The sequence below is a fragment of the Branchiostoma lanceolatum genome, chromosome 17 (genome assembly GCF_035083965.1).
Source record: "Branchiostoma lanceolatum isolate klBraLanc5 chromosome 17, klBraLanc5.hap2, whole genome shotgun sequence".
Taxonomy (NCBI): domain Eukaryota; kingdom Metazoa; phylum Chordata; class Leptocardii; order Amphioxiformes; family Branchiostomatidae; genus Branchiostoma; species Branchiostoma lanceolatum.
In genome coordinates, this window is record NC_089738.1 from 19,337,314 (window position 1) to 19,358,221 (window position 20,908).

The window sequence follows — 20,908 nt, forward strand, 5'->3', positions numbered from 1 at the left end:
GTAATACCAGCTATAAAACTTCATTTGAATAAAAAAAAATCATGCTTAAAAAGTTACTGTTTAACTTGTTTGTGGATATACAGCAATTCCATGCTTTACAATTAGATTGTAGTTTTATTTCTGTCATTTCATACGTAATAGTTATGGAGATATATCATATGTCTCTTCTGACATTGTTTGGGATTTTAAATTCTGTAATATATTGTCCCGCATGATTTGAGCAATAGTAGCATGTTTTTACATGCACATGTACTTACTAAAGACTAAGTTAAGTTTCTATTTCAAAAAGGAAATATGGTGTAAATGACTTTTCTGTCATGTACTAGTTAATATAAGCTTGGTGTTGTAGTAGAAGTATCAAAGGCGAACAAAAACACATAATACGCAAATTGTAAAGATAAATTGAGTATAATATTTGAATATATGACAGAATATATAATATATGTAAACAGATCTAGAAGAATATAGATTTCTCAATTATCAGGATATACATAAACAAAGTATACATATTCTTCAATTATGAGATGAAAATTTTATACATTATATTTGAAAACTTTAATTCTTAATTCTTCTACTTTTCCCAGATATCAGTAATACAAAATGTACATGATTGTCCATGTTAATGTTGATATCATCATGATGCTGATGGTTTTGGAATTAAACATGTACCTTGAAGTCATGATTGTTTAGTTGTGGTTGATTCTAGCAATAGACTAGAAAGTAGCGAAAAAATCAAACCACTAACTTATTCTTGTAAACCTCACCTCAATTTTCACGTTTATTGTACAGCAACTGAATTTGGTCAAATATACATTATAAGGCCACACCAACTAAATATGTTGGTTTTAAGATTTATGAAAAATACAACTGAACTTGAAGTTCAACATGAAAACAATGTAGGAAGGCAAAGTGTTTACATGCAGTTGTGGGGTCAATGAAAGGATTTACCGGTTAATAACTAAGGCCACACCATCTTAATTTCTTGGTTACAGATTTAAAAATAATTTTAGCAACAAAAAAAAATCATGAAAACAGAAGGCTGGGGTGAAAGCTTGCACCTGACCCTGTTCACTCCCTGAAACTGTGTGCACCAAAGTACAAACTTTCCTGTGATATCCTGTTTTCATGTTGATTTTGGAATTTAGCATTTTTTTAAAAAATCCGTTAACCAAGAAATTAAGCTGGTGTGGCCTTAGATTCAAGTTTTCTTCCCAGCCCCCTGTCTCATCTTGACATGTTCTCTTTCTCAATTTTAGTTTTTACTTAATAAGCTATCTGAGAACCAAGAAAATAGATTGGTGTGGCGTTATTTTAATACAAAAATCACTAAACCCAAACCACACCAGTTACAGACCCTTAACACCCACTCTAGTATGTACAATTTAGATAGAAAATCACCATCATTAAAAGATATATTACATCTTCACCTAATTTTAAGGTTGATACTTTCATCTGATAGTTTTATTTTTTGCTCTCAACTCTTCACAATCACAGTCACTGATTAAAGGACTACCATCAAGGACTCAATTACCAATTTTAGCAACAAACAATTTGGTAAAATTTGTATGGTTGCCTGTTGCTATTTAGACATCTCTTTTAAAAGTTCAATTTTTTTTCAAAATCTCAAATTTTAGGAATGACCAAATTTTCATGACTTGTTTACTTCACTTATTTGTTAACTTGAAAACATCTTGTGCTTGCTAATAGCACTAATTGCAAAAATTTGAAACTCATTTTCAGGGGAGAATTTTCTTTTCAAACTTCTCCACATTTTCTTCAAAATGTCCTTTCTCCAAAGATCCAATCCAATTTTTATCTTAATTCTAAACACACAACTTTTATAGATTTTTGAGAGACGATATATAAAAAAGTACTGTCGAAATGTTTACCCTTGTGATGGTGGTTCTTTACTCGGTGGCTGCGAGTAACTGTCAACTCTCTTCCTGATCCTGGAGGTCACCCTCGGGGTCAACTACAGGTGAAAGGTCAGCTGATGCATCCTGGGAGTTGACGGGGGCTGATGGGTACTCACTGATGAGAGTGGGCTGGTTGAAGTGACTTTGGATGGCCAGCTGGGGGGGGGGGGGATGACAGAACGTTAAAGATATGGCACTTCATGTGTTACACCGTAACAAAGGGTTGAACAGGCATTGCTCTGACATTTCAAGTTAATTTGATGCCTGCACAGCGCCAACCGCAACACTCAAATCAAAATTCATATAAGGCTCTACCATTCCACAAAGACTGTTATAGATACTCTTTTTTCCCTAAAACCGTGAGGGACTGGAATTCATTAACTCAGGACGTCACAGACACAGCTGATCCTCCCAGCTTCAAGGAGGCTGTGCTCCTGCACCTGCGAGGACAATAACAGGACAGCGCACTCCCCTGGGCGCTTTACCCCAACAAGAGGGGTGTTGCCCAGTACCCAATCAAGATCAAGTACTGTGGCTCAACTTCATTTAGCTTTGAATCTGGCTATGTATGACTGAAGGAAACAGAAACGTTACCTTGATGGATGTAGGAGTGAGGCGTACGATGGTTTCCCTGTCCAGTCCGTAAACAATCGCATTGACCATTCCTGAACAAAAACAAACACAAAACAACACATTCATATTTTCAACAGATTAGAATCCTAGCTGTACAATAGCTTTCACCATTCCTGGACACAAACGCAAACAAACAACACTTTTACATCCTACATAATTATGCCTCCTCTCTCTTTTAGTACCAGTACAAACTGACACGGACCATATGTCAAGTTTCACTAAAGTTTGTTTGTATTAACATCTTCAACAGAAAATCATAGCTGTACAAAACTTCCACAAAAGTGCACAACACTGTTTGTCGCTCAAACTTACAACTTCAGCTAGATGTACAGTACCATGATACATACCCTGCAGTGGTGACGTCAGCGCATGTAGAACCACCAGAGCAAACACTGTGTTGTCAGGGGAGATCGCATTCTGAATTCTGGTGTTAGGAACAAAAACACATAATAAAGAAACAACAAATGTTTAACATAACAGTCTTGCTTAATCAATGTTGACAACATCTCAACCAAAAATTTTTTGGTGCAGGTAAAAAAGCAGGCTGGTTGGACAAAAAATAAATGAAAGGCTAAAACAAAAAGTGATGGTTTCTGAAAAGTCAATTTCATATTTCCAATCCCCATTCATATGATATAGTTATTTGCTTTCAGATTGAAAAAAAAAAGAAAATGCTTAACTGGAAGACAAACATGATCAATCAACTGAGTCAGAGAAGAAAGTACAGTATGTACCTTGCAAGCTTGGTACACTCAGTTTCAGGGAATGAATATATACTACTGTAGTGGTCAGAGTCAAGTTTTACTCCCAGCTTGACATCTTCCTATGATCTTTACTTTAAAATGTCTGAGAAACAAGAGAATAAACAAGACCGATATAACTAAGACGTTACCTGTGTACGAGTGGGAAGATGGATAGGGCCAGGTAGATGAAGGGATACGCTCGCAGCGGTTTGATGTCTTCCTTCAGCAGGTCCTGAAAATACAGAAATTTATGGATGAGTCAAAACTCTTCTCTTCTCGTCTTAAAGTTAAACACTCTCCCTTCTATCCCTGTGACAAGTGAGCTCATCCTGTGGGAACCCGCACAAGATAAATGGAACCCAGACAGGAATGTACACAACTTTAAGGACACCCTCAGGAGGGACACAGACTCAGCAGTACAGCCAAGTTACGAGCGCTGGGAGGGCAGGGATGAGTGGCTCCCAGAGTTAGTATCTGATGATGCCCTTGATCACAACAATCATGATGCACAAAAACAAAGATTTTTTCTCACCTTGTTCCTCTCCACATCAGGATCATACGTTCCTTCCCATCTTTTCACCTGTAGATGTGAAGAACACAAAATACCTTAAATCAACCTTAAACACTGTAATGAGTAACTCCAAGATTCCTGGGTATGCACCCATTCATTTTCTGGCTTCAAAGACATTTCAAAGTAAATATTTACATTTGTATCAAGAGGTCAACATGACAGCAGAGGGTTGGATGAAATCTTGTATTTGACTACTAGCTTTTTCATTCCCTGAAACTGTGTGTTCCAGGTACCTTTCTTTAATTCCAAGATCAAAAGAACAGATAGCAGATAGAAGTGGTGACTCGAGAAGAAAAAGATTCCAAGAACCAACAATATCACATTAATGAGGCGCTTAAAATCAACAACATTGATACTGGGTCACTTGTAACATAGCATGCCACATAAGATTGCATTCTCCATAAAATACTGGTGCCTCAAATCAATTGTGCCCATGGATGTCATTAACAAAGTTAAAGTAGTGCAGCTTAAGATATACAAAGTTGGTACTGGAGCACTTGTAACTTGGCATACCAAGGGTTAAGGTTTAACCCACCTTCCTGTTGAGGGTGACGGTAATGCAGGTGTAGACAACAACCATCAAACCCAGCAGGCAGAACAACGGCCCGTACCATCTGTGGAGGGGGTAGAACAACACTGGGAGTTTAGTTACTGGCTAGATGATAAGTTTATGATGGCCAGCTTTGATTTTTGTGCAAATCATTTCTTTTTACAGTATAAATTACACTGAGTCTCATGGAATTGAAGCATTTTCCACAAAATTTAATGTGTCAGAGTTACTCAAATTTGTATGCCAGTATCATCATGACTTTTAAGTTATCAGAGGTCCAAGGTTTGGCCCACACCTTGAGTATGTTAAAGAACCCAGTACACTTATTGTTAAAAGTAGAAAGATAACAAATACATAAAGTGTTAGAAAGCAACACAAACTTACATGCCAAACCTCCAGTGTGTGTACTGGTTTGGTATCCAACTGATAAAAGATATGGAGAGGGGGAAAAAACATGAATTTCTTTGGAACAGCAAATGGTGGCATTAGAACTGTAAATGATGAACAAAAAATGCTAAGAAAATCTTTATCTACCTACAAGTCTATTGATCCAGAAAGTAGAAACAAACCCATGTAACAAAAATGAAGATATTTGTGTTAAGTATTGGAAGTAGATAACTCCATAAAATGTACACATCTTAGAAATTGAGTTAATGATAAATTGTGCTTATGATTAGTTTCAGATGCTTTTATTCTTTAGAAATTCTGAACTTCAAATCACAATCATAAGCAGCAGTTAGGTATAGTAATGTAAATATAGATCTAAACAAACAAATAAACAGACAAACAAACTGACCACCATGCGCCGGCCGGTCCATAGTGGTTCCCAATGAAGGGGAGACAGGATAGGATGAGGGGAACCCCCCACGACAGGACATGGTACACTCTGAACAGGAGGAAACATATCATCATAGCATCATTGATTTATTCACCAACAAACAGCTTAATAAAATATAGGGTTGGACCAAAGTGGCTCCTTTCTTGTAGTCCTTTAGAAATATTTATTGTATTTATCTTTTTATTTTTCGTCGTATTCATCCAGTATTACCCAGCTCATTGATTTTGCAGTGGGGTCCTGCGTGGCTGCGTCACAAATACATGAAATAATGTTATTCACAGTTGTACACAAACAAAAACTTAACACTTCTTGCATTTGCTACAGTAACTTCTTTTCTATGTAAGAAAATAACACGTCAAGCTGTACTTACATCTCATACTTGTCGGTCCGGGTCATCCAGATGATGTTCAAGGTCAAGTTGAAGGTGATGCAGCAAACCCAGAGCAGCACCGACCATTCTGGGATAGAAGAACGGGGAAACATATGAAGTAAGCTGCATATTGTAAATTGTTTTATCAGATTGGTAGAGAACTGGACTCTTCTTACACAAAAACAACCAAGAGCTAACTTTTAGTCTTGCAATCGTGTCGTCCACTCTTTCTTTACATGAGTTTCTGATGTTTTTAAGTCAACTTGTACACCCGAATCCCTCGTAGTTTAACTACATGTACCAAATGTTTGGTCACATTTCAGAACATAGTAACATGTTATGAAAAAGAGTCTTTGTAATACTTTTAACCAAGCACAGATTGGTTGAAATGAAATACCCCCCAACTGTAATATTCACACACGATACTGCTACCTAGCTACAAATGATGACTGTAGATATTGTACCGTCTCTTACCAAAGAAAGTGAGCAGGAAGGCCTGGAAGTTACACAGAGTGCCGTCTGGATGGAGATCACCCTGGCGAGGAGAAGGGGGGATCATGAGTCATTGTGTCATTTATATGTACAATGTCCAATATAAAACATGTATGTGTACAACGAAAAACACAACTTTAAATTATTAACAACAACCAAAGTCACTATTATCATCATGATTACATTAACAAGACAAAAGATCCAAGCTATACACACAAAAAAATCATAACCTTTGATAACAAAAATGTATACAGTGTGAAATGACATGTGACATCAATAACATGTCCCTTACCATGAGATATGATACATCGTCCAGCAGGGCTGCTATACTGAGGTACAGGATTAACCTCTGCAACAAGAGGAGAAAACTGACATGTGGAGTTTTCAATGACAGCTGTCTATTATTCAGGGCTAATGAAATATTCATATTCATCTGAAAGGCTACAAGGCCATCTATACAGATTGGGGATTTGTTACTTAAAAAGACTACGTAATGTTATCTATTTCAATAAGACCACTAGACTGCAGACTTTTAGCTAGAAGGGTGTCCAGGGGTCTTTTGGACTTAACACTAAGAAAGTAAGGCAATTAGACGCCCTAAACTTGCAGTGGATGCCATTTCTGGTAATTAAGTACAGTACATACAGATACACCAGGTTATATATATTATTGTTAGTCCATAGAGCACATTTGGTATTCTGGTTCCGGTTGCCCCCTTTGTTATCCAACGTCTGGGAAGTAAGAAAATAAATTGATGTAGCCTGAAGGTTTATTGATGTTTTTTGTCTATTTGTTAGTACCGGCATAAATCTCTCACCTGCACAAAGGACCTGTACTTCCTGAACAGCCAGATTACTGCTATCATGAACAGGCTGGAATCATAGAAATATTTACAGAATCTTTGTTATGTATACAATAGAAAAGTCACAGGTTCTGCAAGATGTATGTAATAAATGAAGAAAGGTCTGGAGACTACAGTGCTAGTGTGGGAATTTCTGTGACGGAGCAAAATGCAGCATTAGAAAATTGTTACTCGATTTGAGGCAATTTTAAAGCTATCATTTCAAGCTTTAGAGTAGAGTAGAGTAGAGTTTCTTCGGCCAGGTAGGAGTACTTCCAGCACACCAAAGGTTTGTATACATCAAAACTTTAGAAAGTTTCTGTGTGGAGCTCATTTTAATTAAGCATAAATGAATCTAAAATGACGTTCAGTTGAAAAAGATGTAACGTTAACACTAACATGACACAACTTAATATAACAATTACGATTGAAATAGAAGACATATCAATAACACTAAAATACTACATGTATTAGTGTAGTGATAATCAATCAAATTCCTCACCAGCCAATCAGAGACAAGCTGGCCACTGTCTTTCTGATGCCCACAATAACATCCTGGAAGATGAAGAAACGCAGTTTATTAAGGAAGAAGATTTTAACTGAAGAACTGAAGAAAAATATCATAAGAGTGAAGAACAAAATATATATAGGATACAACTTACAAGAATGCCACTCTCCTAATGTTAGTTGTGTTAAATCAAGGACAGGTATGTATACCTTTAACCTGTTAGGTATTCTGGTAAAAAGAAAATCTTCTTGTGCCGCCAAAAAGTAGGCTTAAAATTGGACTAACCTACTCTACATTAATTTATGCTCATGTAAACATCACCCCCCTCCCGGGCCCTCAAAACTTTTTCACATGTGTCCAAGAAAACGTTCCTTTAATATGATGTCAACATGTCTTTTTTCAATCAAAAATAACAATACTAGAGCGACAATCTACAGAGAGATTTACGTCACGTAACAACAATAGCACGGTAAGGTCATGACTCATTCTCACAAGAACAACCACTTGGCCACTTCAGAGCGACGCACCGAGCTGGCGGTTCCCCATGTTCTAAACCTTAAATAGTGTCTATAAAAGACGTGTACTCTAAGATGGTAAGTCTAAGACGTTGCTTACACATTTGTACTGGTCTCCGTCGAACATGGGGCATGTCGGGGTAGGTTTTGTGCTGAAGAAGACGGAAGAAACAGACGAAGACACGACCGTCCCTGGCGACGTCGCCATCTTGGGTGTTTTGGTCTGTTAGGATTGTAGCACGACATTCGAACACCGCGAATCCTCTTCACTAAAATTTACATCATTTATTTATTGAATAGATGATAACATTGAATAAACGATGAATATCATAACGCAAATGAAATATATTTTTCATGAAATAATCTTCTAGTAGTTCCGTTTTTACCTTCAAATATATTCTATGGCAAAAAATAGAAAAAAAATTAACTTGAGGATTTGTATCTGAATGGCACTCTAGGTTTTTCTAATTTGGACTATTCCATTGTCTCTAGTTGCAGAGGTTGACCACGTATTGAATGAGTGGGAGATTTGGATGGGAAACTCTCGAGCATAGAGGTGGGAGTTTTGATGTTTTAGCGTAAGAAAATTACCCGTAGATTTGTGTAATAGTTATTAAAGGCATTGCAAACTAGAATGTATGTACATTTACCAACCATTTGTGATAAAAAAGCAGGTAACTCACTACTGCAATTTGACTGTCAGTTACTGTGACAGTCGAATAATCGGGAAGGGAGGGACAAAGGAATGTGCACTTGGAAGCATCGGGAGTAGGGACAAAGGGGGTTTAAGTAGCAGGACAGAGGGGCTTAAATCATTGTGACAGTAAGGCATTACTGATTCATTACCTAAGTACTAAAGGGGTAAGTTGATTGAGGTGTCATTGCCTCCCTCCACGTTCCTTTAATGGAACAGTCCATTTCCGTGACATTTCAGTAAGCAGCATTACTGCCACTCCTGTAATATCACTGACAAGCTTGTTTTGATGAGTTCTCATTACTGATCTATTACTGTCGGTTACTGTCTTGACTACTGTAATGCTGCTGGTGATTACTGATGTGCTACTAGTAGTACTGAAAACATAGACAAATTCCATCTGCAATGGAGGAGAGATGTTTGTTTGTATTTTTTGCATGATGAACTGAACGTTGTGACATTTCGTTTCATACAGAATCAGACCCTAGAGCTGAGAATTCTAGCAGGCCACAAAGTTACCAACACCTGCAGCTTGGACAGAGGACCGTAAGATGGCGTCAGGTTCCCGCATCATTGATATTCCATTCCAGGAACAGGTAATATTGACATTCTATTCCGCAGACAGGTAATGCAAACATCAGAATTTCCATGACCAAACAATGCATAAAAATTAACTCACATCTAAAACCATTTTCCATGTGATGCCTAAGCATATATATGATGCTTACGAGTAAGCTTTAGTGATTGGTTAGTTGACTAATTAATTGATTGATACGTCCTATACCCAGGAGCGTCGTCTCCTGTCCCAGCTGAACACGATGCGCGAGCAGGGCCAGCTGTGCGACATGACGGTACGGGTCGGGACACGCGAGTTCCGCTGTCATCAGGCCGTGCTGGCCGCCAGCAGTGGACACTTCCACAGCGTCTTCGTACAGGTGGGTGCTCACCTTAATTTGCTAAGAAGCTTGTTTTTGTAGCAATCTTCTGTAGTTTTAACAGCAAAACTTATGAAACTGCTGATGGATCATAGCTAGATCTGGTCTATGGTACCTTTTCATTGAAATTCATCCATAGCGTACAGATTTTCCAGATGCAAATTGTGGAATTAAAGGAAACTTTTCAAGCAAAATAATAACAATATTGTAGGGAATCTCATTTTTTTCCCTTTCCTTCTAGGGAGCGCTCAGCTTCCCCAAGATGCTGGACCTCGCCTTCACCTCAGCTGACATCTTCTCCATCGTCTTAGACTACATCTACACCGCCAGTCTCAAGTGTCCCACCGACGTCTTACCTCAAGTCCTCCAGGCAGCCAAGGTTCTGGAGATCCACACACTCGTGGACCACCTGCTGCTGTTCTCAGCCTCGCAGGAAGGCGGGAGGGACGGGGAGACTGCGCCGTCCTCCTGTACAGACTTACCTGTACCCTCAGGTGTGAACACACCTGTGTCCTCACCTGGCCCAGGTGTACGGGACAATGTGATGGTGAAACAAGGTGTGCAGCTTGTTGTGTTCCTTGAACTTGAGGGTTGATGTTTCATCTGATCTTAGTCTGAAAGTTCATCTGTGTGGGTGATCAACATTGCTACTTTGCTCCAAAGTATGTTTTTTTTTACTTGTTTGTGTGCGTGTGTGCCTGTTTGTGCATGTGTGTGTGTATGTGTGTGTGTATGTTTGTGTGTGTTTGTATGTGTGTACCTGTGTGCCCGTGCGTTTAAAGAGGCCACTGTGCCTAATTGATAACTACCCTTACCAACTGAATATTTAACTTTTTTGCTGTAGGATTTTTCACTGATCGTGTACATTGTTTTTTCTTTCTCACTTGAAGAGCAGGAATTCAACCAGGAGGAGGTCAGGCCTCAGTCAGAAGACTCTCGACTAGAGGAGAACCCCGGATCCATGGGCAGTCAGATCGCCGAGCTGAGGGCAGAGGTCGCTTTTCTCCGACAGCAACTCCAAGCCGTCATCGGGCAAGAAGCGATCGTTGAGCATTCCTCACTTCCATTGGTAAAAAAAACCCTGTTAGTTGTGTGAGAAGAATTTCACTGTCAAGTGTCGACTGCTTTTAGTGGAAACAATGTGAATTATGATACACATTCTTGTTAAACCTTGAATGATTTGATAACTTTGGTAAATCAATTGTTAACAACTATGAAAGTGCTTTTTACACAACCAAAGAAGTGATATATAGCTACCCGACATTTCAGGGACCGTCTGTCACCATCCATAGCTTGGCTATTACACTCTTCACTACTCTGTCTTTCATTACTCTTTAACAGTGTCCGATTCTATTTTTCTGGTCTCCCCTGAATCACTGCAGGTACAACACCCAGGTTCTGGGGATGGAGAGAGTGAGCTCATGCCGTGCTCCGGAGTCTATCTACACCCTTCGGATCTACGGGTTCTGGTTGGCAGGGCGAACTACAGCGGACGGCAGCTCTGCCACAACCTATTCGACCATTTCCACCGAAACATGGACCTGACGATATACACAGCTTTTGTGAAGAATGGACGGACTGGAAAGAATGGAGAACATGGAAGAGTTCTGGATCAAAACGTGCTACAGGCAATAGAAGGTATCTACCCTGCAGTACCAAAACATCATATAATATTGGAGATTTCTTTTTCACAACCAGTAAAATCTTACCTTGCCCAAGTCAAAGCCTTTATTTTCCTTCGAAGTGCTGTGGTGAAAACTTGCTTATGTTTTGATGTTTGTCAGAGCTTCCGTTTGGAGTCAGCTGCTTCTGGCCGCTATAAGTACATGTAGCTGAAGTAGAACACCGAAACGTACTATTTTCTACCAACCTGATGGAATTATTTTCAGCAAAACATCATACAGTTTGTATAGAATACAACACGGTGTATTCCGTATCGCCCGAGGTAATAGCCTGACCTGACGCAGGGCTGGGACCAAGGGTGATGCAGAATACACCTTGTTGTTTTATCTATATACCCACCCAAAAAACACACATTGCAATGCAAAATGTGCCAGAAGTTGAGAAAATTTGGTGTCCTCGAAAAGGAAACTGTAACAACATCAATTCCAAATCCGGTATTCCAATTTTCGGCAGGAATTCCACATGGCACACGCAAAGTGATCAAATTTTGTCAAATTTACTCTTCTGTTTAAACAGTCTTTCGAAACACACTTAGCTTAAAACTAGTGGCAAATGCTCAACAATGAGCAATTGACATTCTAATTCTTGTTTCTTTCACTCTAATTTCATGTTCACTGTTTTCACGGTCACCCCTGTACCATGAACTTATCATCACCTTGAAAAACCTGTTGAAATCATCCATGATTCCTTTACGCAACCATTATGTAAATCACTTGGCGCCACCATGAAGTTTAAGTCAATTTTCCTTAGGCCATGAAATTTTTCTACAGTGAAGATAAAGTGAATTACAGTAATAAAATGTAAACATGTTTCAGGGTTTGTGTTAAAGAAGATGACTAAAGAGAGGTGGAAAGCGGACGTCTCGCGGAGTCAGATCCACCGGATCTTCGGTAATAAGTGTACTGCAGCGGTGAGGGGGACCAAGAGGAAACTCACCTCTCCTACAGCTGATGCTATACACACACATTTCCCAACCGGTGCCCAACCGGGCAGTTACAATGAAATGAGACCCACATCCCAATAAAGGGACATTGAGTTGCAAGTCTATCACTTGCTTACTTGCTTACTTACTTGCTTATGTCGAGACTGGAAGGTCTCGAGTCGTGATGGCAGTCCATGTGGTTCTATCCCTCATCGCTTGGAGCAGACTATCAACTTCAAGGCCAGTGTCTTTCTTCAGGGTGTCAATGTATGTTGCTGCAGGTCTTCCAGGCCTCCTTTACCCATGCCTGGGAGTCCAGAGAACCAGGTCAGCCACTTCTTCTTTGCTTCTGAGGCAGTGTCCAGCGAACTTTAACCTCCTTGTCCTGAAGTGTCAGACAGCTTTTACTAAGAATCTATCACAATATCCGCTATTTGTGCAATACGGCCTCACCATGGCTCACTGTTCTCAACAAGTGTAACGTTCAACACAGGACAACAATATACTTGAAAGGTAAACAAACATAATGGCATATTATTTTTCTTAATACATTTTTATTTATTGCTCCTGCCGGGTTCTGGGTTGGAAATATGACCCTGGCATATTCAAGTACCTAAGTGAATAAGCCAAGTCTGACTGGATAACTTTGCAGACATGACACTGACTTCTGTTTCATGTTACATTAAAGTTCACACTGTTGTTTCTGTAACAGTTTCAGACAGTAATATCTTCTATATTGCTTGTCTAGTCTTCTCCCGAATCTTAAATCAACCACTTTGGTGCGAGTCTTATTCATATTTAAGTCTAGGGTTAGAAAAATCATGTTGGTAAAATTCGATATGAACTGTACATGTAGATGTTGGTCATCTTTTGTATGAGGTATTTGGCCCAAAAGTCTCAACCTAGCAAGAGAATTGAGTTAGGTACATGTAGCATTATCTATCATAGTTACTAGTAACTGTTATGACTAGTAAGCTAAGAATTTACTTACTAATTTGCTGGTAGGAATGTAACCGGTACTGTTGAGACAGTAATCATTTACTGTTGACTGTTGTGGCTGTAAACATGGTTTAATCATTTTGTTCCACCATTTTGGTGCGTGTCTTACACGTATTCATATCTAAGTCTCGGCTTAGAAAAATCCTCTTGGTAGGACTTATAACCTGTAGGCAAGAGTGTACGAGTATACGGTGTAGGTCTTCCTTAATCTGTATCAGTATCTATTTTGCTCCCATTTCCTATTTTGGAATAAATATTTATTGATCATTTGCAGAGTCTATCTGACTCATCAATTACTGATTTTTTTTACTGAAATATTACTTGAAAATTAATATACATACTTTTAAAATAATTAGTAGATGAATGACTGTTGCAGTAAATCCTTTGCTACGTTGTATATTGTAGAGTCATATTTGAGTGCGATAACCTTTTAATTAGCAGTTATCAGGTTTTCCTTTTATCTGCATCAATCCAATCTTCTATTATGTATAAGCAGTCTACAACTGACTTTTTATGGGTAAAGCACTGTCGACGTCCCCCATGCAGACCCTCTTATGGAAGAAAAGGTTATCTTGGTCCTTGTTGAACTTGATGGCCAGCTCTGCCCTAGCCTTGCTAAAATGGTACTATGAATGAGACATTATACATGGACTCCTTCAGTCAATGTTCAACCATGGTAAAATCCTCTTTGATATCAGCCCTATACGTATACAGCATTGGCTATGGCTAAACAGTGATATATTATTTAGATTCATTAGACTCAGGTCACGCATCTTCTTCACGCATCCAGCCATGGACAAAGTCTTTCCATATAACAAGTTGAAAGAAAAGAAGTTATTATTAAGGACGTGTCAGCATTGGACAGACCTGACTCGTTAATGGGTTTGCTAACGGGGGTAAAAAATAGTTTATTTCTTTCCAGGACAAAACTGTTTACAACAGTTGGTCAATCTAGGCCAGGACTACACATTTTTTTATAAAATAAGTTACGAACACAGAAAATTAAACTTATTGCACGGTAAACGAACAATTATTACAGTAAAATGACCGAGACAAGGAATGTTTGACGAGTATAATAGTCTAATTAAAATCGAATCCCGAACCTTCGTAATTATGAAGAACGCTGGGATGACGGTTACTGTGTTGGCTCACTCGCTATGTGTGTATTTCACATTTCACATAACGATTTGGGCCAGATTCAAATGCATTCTTAGACTAATGAATTATATACCATCATGCACCACATTCACACTTGTCAAGTACATATGACGGATTGTACACATCTAACTTGTCTGAAAATGTACAAACATTAGGCCAGTACATTTAAAAAAGGTTTCCTATTATACTGAAGTGCAACAAGGAAGACGTCACTTAAACATCGAGGCTTGTAAACATGTCCTCCATGAACCCCAGCTTGTTGGGGTCGCTCTCCGGCCGGATGTGTTGGGCCGCTCGCTCCGGGTCGTAGACTCTCGGTGGAAGCCTCTCGCTGAACGTGCCCGGTTCCATTTTCCGCGGGGTGTGCCCCACCCGGTACCTTCTGTCCGCCTCCAGCCTGGCCTGTAAGGCAACGCACAGGTTCGAGAGTTCGTCGGTTCGGAAGGATGGCGGGCGGACCAGCCACACTGGCATGCCGTTGGACTCGCCGTCTTCTTTGTCCGACATGAGGTCAGGGGTCACGCCGGTCCACAGCCTCCGCTCCTCCTCCGACTGTAGGACTCCGCCTCGACACTCCAGCAGCTGCACGGGGGGGAGAGGTTCAAACAACCAATAAGACTGCAATCTATTCAAGACAGTGAAGGTTCATCTGTGACGGTAATTGACATTGTTAAGATATACATTCATCATCATCATCAGTCGACAAGCTTTCGCTACGACGGGGTTATGCCGCCCCTTGCAGGGTGACATACCCTTTCGTTGGCTGTCATACAGACGGGGATGCGCCAGTTCTCCCGTCCGGGTGAATGGTGTAAATCACCGAGTGGCTGATACGAGACAGAGGTTCGCCAGGCCTCCATCCGGGTGATTTGTAGTGAATCACCAACTCCAGACAGAAGGATTTGGACCATCGCACACCGGGGCATGCCCCTACTCTTTTTCGAAGGATGTGGTGGGTTCTTTTACGTGCGCGGGGTGTGGCTCTCCCCAAACACGGGACCTCCATTTAACGTCCTATCCGAGGGACGTCCCTAACCCTAGATGAGCTAGGTACTCATTTACACCTGAGTGAAGTGAGGAAAGTCGTGTCAAGTGCCTTTCCCAAGGGCACAACGCCGGGCGCAAGTTCGGACATGTCTCTGGGCATAACCTGGGATTAGATCCCGGGTCCCATTGTTTGACAGCCGCGCGCTCTACCAACTGCGCCACATGACGCCACTTCACAAGATATACATTAGGGCTCATTGACCATCCCTCTACCAAGAACCAAGACAGGGGCCGATACCAACTAGTTAACACCTTTGACCTGTTGCTGAAGTCAAACTTCCGTTCAGGTCATATGACATAGTCAGATAGTGTTTGGGTCATTTCAACTTGTGAAGGACCGGGTCGAAAGATCTTTAGTAAGCGCTTTTCTTTTGTGTACGGAAATCATGGTTTTCATCATGTAGATGGATAGGTTTGCGAAGACTCACCCTTTTTCTTCTTGAGCGAAGGCGTTTCTCGTTCTTCTGCTTTCTTGCCTTGTCCGTGTTTTCCGGCTGGCTCTCAAGGAACTTCCGACGTACGGTTTCATAGTAGGCCACACATGCAGCTGCAGACAGGCAGCAAAAACATTTAGCAGTCATCATCATCATCACAACCATCATCATCCACATTATCATCATCACAACCATCATTCACATCATCATCATCACAACCATCATCATCATCATCATCATCGCAACTATCACAACCATCATCATCATCACAACCATCATCATCAACATCATCGCAACTATCACAACCATCATCATCATCACAACCATCATCATCAACATCATCATCATTACAACCATCATCATCAACATCATCGCAACTATCACAACCATCATCATCATCACAACCATCATCATCAACATCATCATCATTACAACCATCAACAGCATCATCATTACAATCATCAACAATATCATCATCATCACAACTATCATCATCATCATCACAACCATCAATATCGTCATCAATTTCATTGATATTGTCATCATCATCCTTATCGCTTTATCATCAATATCCTCATCATCATTGTCGTCTTGTCAGGCTGCAGAGAACGATATTTGAAATGACGCCAGGAGGTGAGCATGAGTTCGCTGAGACAGACTAAACCTGGATCTGTCGATGAAGATTAGACATCCAGGTAATAAGATACGCCAAAAAGCAATTACTCAAACAACTGGATATGATTTTGGAAACGGTCAGACGTTTCAAGTAGCATCCACTACTTTTCGTCAGTGACTGTGAGCAAGATCAGTTGAACAGCAGGTTTATAACCACGAACTATGAATTGATATGCAAATAAGGAGAAGACAAATTTTTAGATAGTCCAATAGAAAGCAAATTAGACAACTCAAGACAAGGTTGAAGTAAAGGGAACAATAGCTCCTATTGTTTTAATTGCTTTACTTCAACCTTGTCTTCGTGGTTATAAACCTGCTGTTCAACTGATCTTGCTCACAGTCACTGACGAAAAGTAGTGGATGCTACTTGAAACGTCTGACCGTTTCCAAAATCATATCCAGTTGTTTGAGTAATTGCTTTTTGGGTAAACCTGGATCATCAGGAAAAACGTAGAACAGATATTGGGACTCATCTTATTTGGGTATTGATATTAAGCTCACCTCGAATCTTGCTTTGTGGATGGTACTCGGAGCTGGCGCTAACTTCTTTCATTAACAAAGTCGTCACCCCCTCATTGTATGGTGCATTGAGTCTGTGGAAATGTCACAACCAGAACAAAATTATAATAGTGTTCGCATCATTTCTAAAAGATTGTACGTTCAATGATTGTGATGATATACCCTTCTGTGCAGCCTGTTAACTTTACATACATGTAATATCATGATACACTTTTTCATGTGAATCACTACAGGCGCATGTAGCTGATTACTTATAATAAAAATTGGCTGAAAAAAACAACAACTTAATATACATATTGCTGTATGTTTGTTTGTATGAAAGGGCCTGTCTGCAAAGCAGTGCCCAGTCACTAATAGTAGTAATAAAAGAGTCACCCTGGTAAAAGAAAACAGAAATAAATAAACCGGATAGTGAGTGTGTGAGTGAGTGAAATAAATAAATAAATGTATATGTTATGCAGGTCACCCTACCCCAGGTCTCCCCTGTACTTCCTGTGGTTGGTGTCTGCGTTGTGAAGACGCCTCACAGTACCCTGCAGAAACAGAACATGCAGCGGTGGGCTGACACTGACCATGAGTCTGATTAACGAATTGCTTCGAGTTCATATGTTTCGGTCACCATTTGTCACCTTCCTCAGGGCAATACTGACTGGGCTTCTTCGCACTGCAGGTAGGTGTCGCTCACTGCTTCAGTGTGACGAATGTGGTCTCCAATGGCCCAGTTTACACACATGTACACGCTTCCAAGTACACTTGGATCACACTCCGAGTGTGCTTGGAAATGCCTGTGTATTTTGCAAACACATCCTACTGCATTCTTGAAAATTACACTAAAGCAGTGGCTCCTAGCTTCAGTCTGAAAAGAACCTAAGTCAGTATTGCCCTGAGCTGAGAAAGGGTGACAGACAGTCACCAAAATGCCGGCCAGGTATAAAATCTTTGGTTTTGTACAATAACTTTTTAACCTATGATTTACCAAGCTGATGAAATTATTCACAAATAAACAAGTTGAAAGTGTTTCATTCACATGGCTTGCACTGACAGCAGGAGAAAGATGAAAATCTCACACAACCAAGAGGGTGTCTTACCGACAGAAGCGAGGATTTTGCCTTTATTCTCGGCCGTTTCGCAGGACGCGGTGAGACCGCCTCTTCCCCGATGGCAGATTGGAGTTGCTGTCGGAGAAACGCGACCTCTGCCCTCAGCTCGGCGATCTGGGTCCCCATGGATCCCTCCTCCAGCCGGGAGGACTGGGTCTCCATGGATACGGAGTTCTCCTCTAGTCGAGAGGTCTGTGGTCTGGTCTCCTCCTGGTTGTGTTCTTGCTCCTCTAGTGAGAACATTTAACAACGTAAATGACTAGAAAAAAATCTGAGAACGAAGAATTTAAATGGTTATGGCATAGTTATCAATAATTAGGCACAACCTCAAACTCTCTTGAGTGATGTGTCCAAAGACAGTTTCTATCAACAGGAAACCAGCGATGGCAGACTTCACCTCATTGCCCAAAGAGCTCTGTGACCATTTCAGTTTCATAGGCAGCCTATGGTGTCTTCGAACAGTCATCATTTATGCTGGCAAAAATATCAGGACGTAGGATGCATGGCAATGCTGCATTGTGTTCCTGCCACACAGAGAGACACAAACATACAAACACACAATACACAAGAAGAACACACTCAAACAAGTCATAAACAATACTTCATGATCAGTTTTCAGTGCAAAACGAACAAGCAAAGACTCAGATAAGTTCAGATGAAACATCTGCACACCTTGTTTCACCACCACATTGTCCCTTACACCTGGACCAGGTGAGGACACAGGTGTGTTCACACCTGAGGGTACAGGTAAGTCTGTACAGGAGGACGGCGCAGTCTCCCCGTCCCTCCCGCCTTCCTGTGAGGCTGAGAACAGCAGCAGGTGGTCCACGAGTGTGTGGATCTCCAGAACCTTGGCTGCCTGGAGGACTTGAGGTAAGACGTCGGTGGGACACTTGAGGCTGGCGGTGTAGATATAGTCTAAGACGACGGAGAAGACGTCAGCTGAGGTAAAGGTGAGATCCAGCATCTTGGGGAAGCTGAGCGCTCCCTGGAAGGATTTAAGGAAAAAAGGAAGTTCCCCACATGTGAAGCATTGAGATTTCTTTTACTTTTGTGTGACTGCTCAAAATAATCCATCAGACCGGCTTACATGGCATGTACACTTACTAACTCACTAACTCAAATACAAAACTGGTTATGATCAACACCAATGGACCATCACATAAAAAATAAACATAAATTCAAAGTCCTGCCTTCCCAAAGATGATTATCTAGTAATGCATCAGTAATCCCTGAGATGACCTGGTGTGCAATTGGCTAGATTCTAGAGGACAGGACAGGACAGACTCACACCTTCTCTCCCATCACTTGTCCCTATCACTAAACAGAACAGAGACACACACCTGTACGAAGACGCTGTGGAAGTGTCCACTGCTGGCGGCCAGCACGGCCTGATGACAGCGGAACTCGCGTGTCCCGACCCGTACCGTCATGTCGCACAGCTGGCCCTGCTCGCGCATCGTGCTGAGCTGGGAAAGCAGCCGACGCTCCTGGGACATATCAATCAATCAATCAATCAATCAATCAATCAAACATTATTGAACTTGAACATCAAACTAAGTTATTAAGTAACTAGCTAACTGACTCTAACCAGCTTACTGCTCAGTTATTATTGTGCATCAAACTAACTGGGTACTGTAGTCAGAGAATAGTTCCCCATGTCTTAAATGTTACCTGTTCCTGGAATGGAATATTGATGATATGGGAAGCTGACGCCATGTTGTGTTCTTTTGTCCAAGCTGCAGGTGTTAGGTGTAGGTTGTGGCCTGCTAACGTTATCTTGATGACTGGTGTCAGATTCTGTATTAGATGAAATGTCAGATTCTTCAATTCACTCTAAAACACCATGCATGTTTGCCAGTGCCTACAATAATATTATACCTTACACAACTTAGTGACATAAGAATGTTCAACAAATCATTCAACAGAAAGCAATTTCATTTTAGAATGCATGTCTATGAAATAATCAATGTAACTTAATGGTATAGACTACTACTTGTGATGTTATTTACATATTATTTGTAAGACACTCATGTTCTTTGTGCTGTTATAATGCAGTTGTTTACCCTGTTTATGATTACAAATAGGTGAATAAACATACATTCTAGTGTATCATGCCTTCAGCAATGATCACACAAATCTACGGGTAATTCAATCACTCTAACACATCAAAACTCAGACCTTTTTGCACGAGAGTCCTTCCCTCCCAATCTGCCACTCATTCAATGTTGTGAACCCCTTCGAGCTGATCCAATGGAATAGTCCAAATTAGAGTAAAACTAGTACGTCATTCAGATACAATTCCTCGAATTTTTTCTCGATTCTATTTGATTCTATTTGATCCTGCTGTCACAAAATATTTAGAGAGGCTAGAAGAGAAATATCGAAACATATATATATATGTGTGTGTGTGTGTGTGTGTGTGTGTGTGAGTGTGTGTGTGTGTGTGAGTGTGTGTGTGTGTGTGAGTGTGTGTGTGTTTGTGCGTGCGTGTGAATGAATTAAATTTCTGTCATTTGACCACTATGGAATTATCATATCATTATCTCATAGATATTCAAATGAGGTTCTCATTAGCATAATTGATATTTGTAGATACAGTATTTCTTCCTGTTCACTCAATCTATACATACCAGAAGTCATAGCGATACGTCAATCCCTTCATGAGTTATTCTCTTTCAAAGTCTGAACAAAATCGGCCCCTGCAGTTCCGAAAAAAGCCGTTAAATAGCCCAAACCTTTACTACTTGCCTACTGCCCGAACA

General features: G+C 40.4%; 3 protein-coding genes across 3 annotated transcripts; 1 reads left to right on the forward strand and 2 right to left on the reverse strand.

Moving 5' to 3' along the window:
* Positions 1-389: 389 nt before the first annotated feature.
* LOC136423452 (cyclic AMP receptor-like protein A) lies at positions 390-8,214 on the reverse strand. Its single transcript, XM_066411598.1, has 14 exons — positions 8,078-8,214; positions 7,457-7,509; positions 6,931-6,985; positions 6,406-6,462; positions 6,096-6,156; positions 5,622-5,709; positions 5,210-5,299; positions 4,798-4,836; positions 4,399-4,477; positions 3,825-3,872; positions 3,442-3,524; positions 2,897-2,973; positions 2,511-2,581; positions 390-2,072 (listed from the first exon to the last, which is right to left on the reverse strand). Exons 1-14 carry the CDS (start codon positions 8,183-8,185, stop codon positions 1,932-1,934), a joined length of 1,050 nt encoding a protein of 349 aa, XP_066267695.1. The 5' UTR covers positions 8,186-8,214; the 3' UTR covers positions 390-1,931.
* A 226-nt stretch (positions 8,215-8,440) lies between these two features.
* Positions 8,441-13,477, forward strand: LOC136423090 (zinc finger and BTB domain-containing protein 9-like). The gene is made up of 7 exons (XM_066411110.1): positions 8,441-8,533; positions 9,147-9,267; positions 9,460-9,606; positions 9,848-10,163; positions 10,497-10,675; positions 10,989-11,244; positions 12,105-13,477. The coding sequence occupies exons 2-7, from the start codon at positions 9,223-9,225 to the stop codon at positions 12,311-12,313; spliced, it is 1,152 nt and encodes a 383-aa protein (XP_066267207.1). The 5' UTR covers positions 8,441-8,533; positions 9,147-9,222; the 3' UTR covers positions 12,314-13,477.
* A 612-nt stretch (positions 13,478-14,089) lies between these two features.
* Positions 14,090-20,403, reverse strand: LOC136423237 (uncharacterized). The gene is made up of 9 exons (XM_066411342.1): positions 20,325-20,403; positions 19,818-19,943; positions 19,487-19,633; positions 18,816-19,131; positions 18,132-18,373; positions 17,515-17,576; positions 17,026-17,117; positions 15,844-15,962; positions 14,090-14,950 (listed from the first exon to the last, which is right to left on the reverse strand). Exons 2-9 carry the CDS (start codon positions 19,860-19,862, stop codon positions 14,582-14,584), a joined length of 1,392 nt encoding a protein of 463 aa, XP_066267439.1. The 5' UTR covers positions 19,863-19,943; positions 20,325-20,403; the 3' UTR covers positions 14,090-14,581.
* Between the last annotated feature and the right edge of the window lie 505 nt (positions 20,404-20,908).